The 9,066-nt window shown below is 50.4% G+C and overlaps 1 protein-coding gene across 1 annotated transcript; it reads right to left on the bottom strand.

Moving 5' to 3' along the window:
- Window positions 1-3,894: 3,894 nt before the first annotated feature.
- Window positions 3,895-8,634, bottom strand: CTRU02_210533 (ABC transporter CDR4-like protein 3; the record flags this gene model as incomplete). Its single annotated transcript, XM_036730971.1, has 3 exons — window positions 3,895-6,693; window positions 6,742-7,781; window positions 7,914-8,634. 3 exons carry the CDS (start codon window positions 8,632-8,634, stop codon window positions 3,895-3,897), a joined length of 4,560 nt encoding a protein of 1,519 aa, XP_036577266.1.
- Window positions 8,635-9,066: the final 432 nt, after the last annotated feature.

The following is a 9,066-nucleotide window of genomic DNA, read 5'->3' as shown; positions in this document are numbered from 1 at the left end:
GGTCACTCAATTTTTCCTCTTCATAAGTAAATTCTGATATCAAGAGGAGGTCGTTTGTTATGTGACGTAGTTTTTCTACTTCCTTCACTGCGTTTTCAACGTCTCCAGAGGGGATAAAAAGAGCAGTACTCCTGCATGCCCCCACACGGATCCTTCCAATGCACCAACGCGGATTCTCGCTGCAATTTGAGCCCATTTAGACATAGCAAAGTTAGCGTAGAAAAACCACACATCGAGGCAAATATTGCTCATCCCACTGCCTTGCTGAGAGCGACAGGCTGCAGATTCTGCCTAAAGCAAGGAAGTATCTCAATTCCAATTCATGAAGAGAATGTATGTTTGTTTGTAAAACTAAGTACTGCATAAAACTTCGCCGATCCTACCTGAATTCCCCAGTTGTCTGGAATAACACATAAGCAGATTATCAGCTGCATTTTGCTTCTTACCCAAGGGCCTAATTCAAAGAAGATTTGCAGCTGTTGCGGACTATGCCACGGTTGATGTGTCCTAAGTTTTGACTACGCAGTATTCTTACTTAAATGCAGCCAAACAACAAGTAAGCAACTTGCTGTTACGTGTCCTTTTGTGCGTTTAGCTCAATGGGATAGCACCTCTTTTTTGCACTTGCTGAAGACTGGTGTGCGGCCGATACTGCAACCCTAGACGGGTTCTGGCGCTTCATAATATCTGTCAGATAGGTGGGTTTGGCACGAAGTGTAGCGTGTATACCTCGAGGGTCGCTATGGTGGTTTTCATTCATTCAAATCCATCCCCTTAGTCTTTGGCTCGAACCGGGCTTTCTTATGCCTCACTGTTTACTAGGCTGTAGGAGTAGGAGTGCCCCCCACTACCAGCCTCTGCCAAGATCCATTTCTCCATTACAATTTCAATCCCTCTAAAGGGTGCAGGCAACCATGCGTCGAACCCAACCAGCATTGTTTATGTTACCTCTCCAAAACTCATTCACTAGCAACATGCCAGATTGAAGCACGCTCTTGATTCTTCCCATAAAAAGAAAAGAGACAAAATAATCAGTCGTAGCTTAGCACAACCAGCAAACGGTTTGCCTTCCAAGCTGGTGCCTTGACTGTTATTTTTTTTCTTTACAGGATACCTTAGGTTGTTCAAGATTGACATGTCACAACACGAGTTTATGGTGTGGCATGGCCGCATTAGCTACTGATACGCCCTAATTCCTCAGGCTAAACTAACTTTTCTTTCACTGCAATTCATCTCCATCTCGATGAAACAAGACACACGATCATCTACGAGTCCGCACATCACGCCAAGCTCGGAATACCACATGTCCATTGGTTGTCCATTAACTGCTGTTCGATCGCCGAATGAAAATCGTATCCTCAGTGACGGTCATGGCTACCTTGAAGCTCAAATACAGAGGGTGACAACGTCGCGTAGGCTTCCTAAAAATTCATTCCTACACCAGGGAGTGCCATGCCCACTCTTACCGTAACGTTCACTACTCTGTTCGATCAGTTTCATGAAGTTATAATTACATCGGCCTGAGTGAAGTCGGCCGCTCAATGGCATACGAGAGGTTCCTGACTACCTTAAACCAAATATTCTCTGAGGTACTTCTCTCCTCTACACACCCCAACTATTCTAAAAGGATGTCCCTATCAGATTTACACAAACATACATTATTGTAACAGAAATTTTGGCAGGTGTAAAGTATTGCTCGGTAGCTTTGTTACGAGGTTTAAAAGGCGGGACAAGTATTGGCCTGTGGTGTTCAATACTGTAAAGGATCGGTTCGTGATTGCAAAGCAATGTCACAAATCCGTTACGATCTCTGTTCTGTCCAGAGGTGCAAAACCCGAAGACATCAAAAAGATGCAGGCCAAGAACACTTATGTACCAATCGCAAGTGATGATGCTCAGTGAGGCTGTCAAGCGAGGCCTGTAGTACGTTAGCAGCGCGTAAAGGCAAAACAGGCTGCCAACGATGGGTGATAACCACCTAACTTAACTTTGTACTACCGTATGTCAACCACTCAAGATCTAGATAAAAGCCCTCAAAGAAATTCACTGCAATGTGTTCCTCTCCGGAGAGGACAAGGCAAAGCAAACTGATGAACGGCCACCAATAACATTTCTCAACCACGGTTTCTCTTGTTTCTGGAATTCGCTTATTCAGACCTTTCGCTGCAATCAATGTCCCTCAAAGGCAGAAAAATAAGGCAGATGAGTACGGCAGGCTACTTTGCGCAGGTGATTGTCACCTCACATTTCACGGCAATGCTCTCTTCTCCAGAAGCAACGCATTGTAAAAGAGCAACAACACCATTAGCATCCACAGCTCGATCAAAATACATGCAAAGCAACCGTTGCTTTCCTGTGGCCACTCAAAGGGAGCCAAGATGTTTGCCAACCAACCAGATACACCAAGGCTCCCACTTGTCTCTTGTACAAAATTCAATCATTATATGCTGAATGTCTCTATCTGATCTACATGCTATTACACAAATTATCTACCCTAGAGGTATTATTCAAGTACTGCCAGGTTTCCTTGTTTTAGGAGTCAAAAGGACGGAACCAAGCTGGTGCCCTATACCACTGGATGGGATTGGATATATCTCGATTGGACAAGTACCATAAGCCTGTTTGCAGTTCTCTTCAACTCTTTCACTGTGCTTTCGGCTGCCTCCAGCGGACCATCAAAGAGAGATGGGCCTATGGATACATTCAAGCCAAGAATAAAAGGCACCCAGTGACAGGCCGTACTGCCACATCTAGCCTAGAGTGATCCAATAATATACAACCCTACGATAGAGCCTTTAGGGCTGGCGAACGGCTGACTTGCATGAACACTTCACTGCAATTTAAACACCCCCAGAGGATGTGGGCTCACATTCACCCACACGCAGCCCTCAGCGGACCATTAGAGAGCGGAGCCCTCGGCATGCACAAAAACCAAGAATAAGACGCTACCAATAGAGCTTACCAACTTATGCATTAACATGAGCCCCTGCAAATGCATGTCTTCACTGCAATACATTCTCCCCTAGAGGGAGCAAAACAACGCAGACCGACACCAAGACAAGCAACCCGAATCTCAACCTCAATCAACATCTATACTCTGACTTTTCCACTCTCATTCGAACCCGTCAGGAAGGAACAAACCCAGCTCTAATATAACACGATCTACAACACCAACCAATGGGATCACATCCCATGTCAATGACAAGGATAGCCCCAGTTCAGTTTCAGTGCGATTTCTCGTCTCTCAAAGGGGCAGCAGTCATGGACACATTCAGCAACGATGAAAAGGCGAGATAAGTACCTTAGTGCACTGCGATCGATTCTCCCCCAGAGAGGATAGACCATTACGTCACCCATGCGAATCTGCAGATAGCTCAACAGCGGTTTAGCGCAACAGCAGTTATCCCGACCGCTGTTTTCACGTGTACAGTGTTCACTGCAATTTAACCCCCCTGAGAGGACATGAGCTCACATTTCACTCCGAATACAGTCACTGCTAAGATTCTAGGTGTGCACAAAAATCTTCCCATAAGGACAGGTATCTATTATGAGTTTATGAGTAAATAAAGAAAAGTGGTGAATGGTATCCTCTCTACACGAGGTTTGGTATAGGAGATTGAAAAAAAAAAATACACTAAATGTGTTTACACCGCCATGCAACCGCGAGACACAAAACGACCGAGGCCCATCGCTTTTTTGGACTCATCTATCCAGGCCCTCCAACTTGTCAGAGCAGCAACGTCTCCGGGTTTGCACCCGGCCTGTCATTTCTAATCAGCTTGCTCGTACACAATAAACCTCCACGTTGTTCAATATAGTCTTGTCATGTTTTCCTTTCTCTTTTCATTCCATCATTTCCAACAAAACTTTTTCATTCGCTTCTGGGGTATAAGTTTACTCGGTCTTCTTCTTGCCAAAGAGGCCACCCTTCTTGGGCACTCTTGCCAGCCAGTAGAGGCCGAGCGCAGCAAAGATGTTGAAGATGATGTAGACCCAGGCAATGCCAAAGTTCCTCCACCGGTCGGCGTAGTCGCTCTTGACGTTGGCAAGGAAGCGGTTGGTATCATCCATGACGCAGAACTCGCAGTTAGTAGTGGCGTTGGGCTCCCTGAGGTAACCACCGGCAATCTGGATGTACTGGCCCATGAACTGTTCGCATGTCTGTTGCGAGGGGGGATCGAAGTGGAGATATTCGTTGGCAGCGCAAATAACATTAGTGTTGGCGACTGCAGTCGACAACATACCCGACACGATATATGTGAAGGGTGATACGCGGTACATGAAGATCCAGAAACGCGGGATGGAGTCGGGGTTGGCGAGGACACCACAGAAGATAAGGCAGAGCATGAACAGCAAGTTGGCAATGTTACCTCCGGCCTCTGCGGTCTCGAATCCGGCGATGATGAAATCAGTAAAGGTCGATGTGAACAGCAGGAAAACAAGCAAGTATAGGAACATGAGCGCGCCACGCTCCGCGACCTGGTCAGCAGCGACTGCGTTGTTGTAGAGGCCAACAGGGTAGTACCAGCAGAAGTACATGATGGCAGCCATCAATGTATTCCAGGGCAACTCGACAATGATCTGACTGAGCATGAAGACCTTCCAACCGTACACCTTAGACGGGCGCTCGCGCACCTCATACAGGGATCGCTGAATGACGAAATGAGGCATAGTCTGCTGGACAAGCTGGCCAAAGACGGTAAGCAGGTTGAAGATGGCGAACATCTGGTTCTGGAGACCCTGCTGGGTGTTGGGGGCCTTGAAGAAAACGAAGCCAATAAAAGCAGCAACCAGAGTGCAGAGGGCAGCCTTGGCGTAGATGTACGAGGGGGTTCTCCAGTACTGTTGGAAGACACGATGGGTAACCTCCTTGAGCTGACCGAAGAAAGGGGCGGCGAATTCACGGTAGCTGGCCTTGTCCTGGGTAGCATGCATCTCAGGGCCGCGCTCGTCCTTGAGACGCTGCAATTCCTTCTTGACCTCGCCGTACTCGGCGCTGTTGCGCCAGGCCTGGTGCCAGTCGACATCAGTGTGGGAACCGGGGGCTGCACCAATGACCTCCAACATCCACTCGGCCGGGTTGGCATCAGCGGGGCAGGGAAAGCCTCCATTACGCTCAAAGTAAGAAGTCATAACCTTGGAGTTCTCGCCGATATCACCGAAGTAGACAGTCTTACCACCCTTGGCAAGGAAGAGGAGACGATCAAAACGCTGGAAGAGCATAGCAGAAGGCTGGTGAATCGTGCAAAGAATAGCTTGGCCGCTCTTGGTAAGCTTCTCCAAAAGATCGAGAATAGCCCAAGATGTTTGCGAGTCGAGACCGGAGGTAGGCTCGTCAACGAAGAGCAACAGAGGGGGTTTGGCGACAAGTTCAACACCGATAGTAAGACGCTTACGCTGTTCGACGTTAAGACCCTCGCCAGGAACACCGACGACAGCATCAGCGTATTCCTCCATATCCAGTAGCTTAATAACCTCCTCAACGTAGTCGAGCTTCTCCTGCTTAGGGACATGAGCAGGTTGACGAAGGAGGGCACTAAAGTTGAGGGCTTCGCGGACGGTTGTGGTTTGCAAGTGCAGATCCTGTTGTTGAACGTAACCGGTCTTGCGCTGGAAGGAGGCATCACGGTGGTAACCGTCGACAAGCATTTCTCCGGTGATGACACCCATAGAGGTACGATCAGCCAAACAATCCAGAAGTGTGGTCTTACCGGCACCAGAAACACCCATGAGAGCAGTGAGGGTACCAGGCTTGACCCAGCCGTCGACATGATCCAAAATGCGCCTTGTTTCCTTCTTGATTTGAACCTCGTAGCAGACGTCGTTCCAGTGGAAAGTCGACTTTTGCTCCTCGATGTTGCCGCCGCCACCCTTCTCACTAACACGGTTGCGGTCGGCGGTGGTGACAGGTCCAACACGAATGTCCTCGGGGTCATCAGAATGCTTCTCCTTGAGCGCCGCAGGCTTGTGTCCACGGCGGAAGACGAGAACCTCACCCTTGGACTTCTTCTCGGAGACCAACTCGGCAGTAACCATGTATGTGAACAAGAAGAACATCATGAAAGCAATCAGGATACCAAAGTTGCGCCAGCGGTTGTTCCAATCGTAGCGGAAACCGGAGCCGACATAGTCATCGCCGTTGACGTAGTCAAGGCCAGCAACGGAACCAATAGCACTGCAAACACGCTGAGCCGACGGGAGATTGTCGTATCCAGGAACGTCGGGGTTGGGGACGTATTGGTTGCGCGAGCATTCGAAGTTGCGGCCGTGGAACTCATTGACAATGAGCGACTCGAAAGAATAAGCCAGAGGATCCAAATAGTTTAGCCAGCGGCACCAGCCCAACATGTAGTCGATGGGGATAACGAAACCGGTGAAAATAACAAGGTCCAGGATAAGGATGGCAGCCGGAACCATGGCCTGCGAGAGCGTACGGGACGACGAGGCGATGGTACGGAAGATCATGGACATGGTGAGTACCGTGAAGAATGAGATCAGCAGGAAGAAGAAGAAGGCCCCAGGCTCGCGTCGCAGGTTCGTTATGAAGTAGAGCACCAAGTTGAAAACCAGCGTATTCGAAATTTTGTACGGCAAATCGCATAACATGGATGCAATAGCCTCGGCGGAGGGATGGTATAGAGCGTAACGGGCATGCTTCTCGACGATAGGACGTTGAGCGTACAGGGTGAGAATCTGTAAAGGTCAGCGTTATGTTTTATGTTCAAGGAGAGCAAGGCTTACTTCAAGGGCACTAGAGAAAGCGTTCATGAGCAGGGCAAAGAAGAGAAGGGCACCACGCTGGAAGAAGCTCTGGGTGTTGGGTTGCAGGTTATAGAACACACTTCCAATGATGAGGGCCATGACGATGTTTCCAATAAGAGATCCGACGGTGATACTGGGGTCACCGACCAAGCGCTTCCATCCGCGCCACAAGCAGAGCTCAATTTGCTGGACGTAAGACAGAGTGAAGGGAGACTTGGCGCGCTGACCCTTGGCCTGCTGGGCCTTCTTGGAGGCACGGAAAGCCTCGGCATCAGGACCATTGAGGGGGTGAGATTGCTTGTACTCCTCAATCTCGGCCTGAAGGGCCTTGTAGTTTTCGCTGTTCTTCCAGCAGGCGGCGAACTCGTCGGGAGTGCGAGGGGCACGGTTCTCCCAGCCGGGACGAACATGACGCTCCTGGGGGGAGGTCATGGACGTCAAGAAGTCAGGAGTGGTGGCACGAGGAGGGCAGTCATAGCCAAGGTCGATGAAGTACTGTCTTGCCTCATTGGCCTTGCCGAAGAAGATTTGGCGTCCCTCATACAGCACAACAACCTTGTCGAACAAGTCATATGCACTCTGGGGGGCCTGGTAAATGGACACGCAGGCGGTGCTGTCGAAAAGCTCGGTCTGCAGGCGCAGAGTTTTGCAAAATTCGATGGCGTTGGCAGAATCCAGACCACGGGTACTGTTATCCCAGCATTGAAGGGGAGCACCAGAAAGAGCGGCCTCGGCAATGGTGACACGCTTACGCTCACCACCCGACACACCACGGATGTACTCGTTACCAACGCGAGTGTTAATGGTGTGAGAGATACCAAACATGGCCATGACAACATCCCTCAGATGATTAGCAAAAGTAGCCTTGTCGATGCCCTCGGGCAAGTTGCGGGGTTGACGGGCACGGGCGGCGAAGGTCAAAGTATCGCCGACGGACAGCTGAGGAAAGTGAACATCCACCTCTGCGGTGTAAATGGCCTCGCCACGATGGTTCGTGTGCATTTCCTTAGCGGTCATTCCTGCGTATCATTAGCGCTGTCCACTCTACACATAAACAGGGGCGGAAGGGGTGAGCCGTCGCATTTCGCAGGCGAAGAAACATCACTCAGCAAGCCACAGCCGACGCCACCTCTTCTCTTTGTTGAACTTACCTTGGTAGTTGAAGTAGGACTTGTCATCGGTGTACAGACCGTTGGTCTCACCGGCAATAGTCTTCAAGAAGGTCGAGCAACCGGAACCGGGGGGTCCCAGAACAACCAACATCTCGCCCTTGCGGACAAGACCGTCAAAGTTGCTCAAGATATCGATTCTGGTCTTTGCATCGCCAGTGAAGCGGCGAACAAGGCCGGCAGCACTCAGCCAAACGTTACCGACATCCTTCTGGTAGTCGGTGGCCTGACCATATCCGTAAACATTGAGGTTCTGGAAAGCAACACCGGAGGTGCGGAAGGAGGCGCCCTGTTGTTGAACAAGATCGACAACGGCGCGAGCCCAAGCACGACCCTGGAAGTTCTTGGAGTGAGGGTTCAAGGGGGAGTTCTCGTCGGCGAAGAAAGGGTTGCCTCCGGGCGCAGCAGCAGTTCCTGAGGCATGGGAGTAGTGGCGGGCGAGAGACTGGACCAGTGACTGGCGGCGCTCCATCTCGGAATCGTCATCGTCTGCGCTTTCGGGAGGGCTGGAGCGCTTCTTGGTACCGGCATCACTGCCACCGACCTCAGTTACGGAGGTGGCGGCGGTATCAACGGTATTCTGGTTCGCGGCGGCAATTTCCTCCTCTTCGTGGTGGTTTTGGCGCCCCGAGGTGATGGGCACGCCAGAAGTCTGAGCTGTGCTATCGTAGTTGGGGATAGAGGCCATCCCGGCGAAAGCCATGGTAGGCAGTGGGTTCGGGGAGTAGCGGGCGTTTGCCGCTATCCCAGATGTCTCTCAAAGGAAACCTTCCACTTATCGGACCAGGCCGGTAGGATTACGGGTGTAACAACAACCCGATCGGCACTGGTATCGTGAAATTCGTGAGGTTGTCGATTCTCGGTCTCTGCGGCGGCGCGTATCGAAATTAAGCTGGGCGATTAAGTGCTAAACGTCTAGACTACAGACGATGCTAGAGGTGTAATTAAGGACCGACACGAACAACAAGAATTAAGGGAAAGGGATGAGGGGAAAGAGGGAAGAAGAGGCCGTCGGTGATGGACAGGACGAGGAGAGAAGAAGTAGAAGTAATACAGATCGAGGAGGAGGGCAGGCTAAAAGAGTAAAAAAGAATGATCCCAGCAGCTCGGGGAGACCAGGATGTCAGCAACAGCA

The sequence above is a fragment of the Colletotrichum truncatum genome (assembly GCF_014235925.2).
Source record: "Colletotrichum truncatum strain CMES1059 chromosome Unknown Contig_0007, whole genome shotgun sequence".
In the NCBI taxonomy this organism is placed as follows: domain Eukaryota; kingdom Fungi; phylum Ascomycota; class Sordariomycetes; order Glomerellales; family Glomerellaceae; genus Colletotrichum; species Colletotrichum truncatum.
The sequence above is the reverse complement of the archived record's forward strand: the minus strand, read 5'-3'. Positions and strand labels throughout refer to the sequence as shown.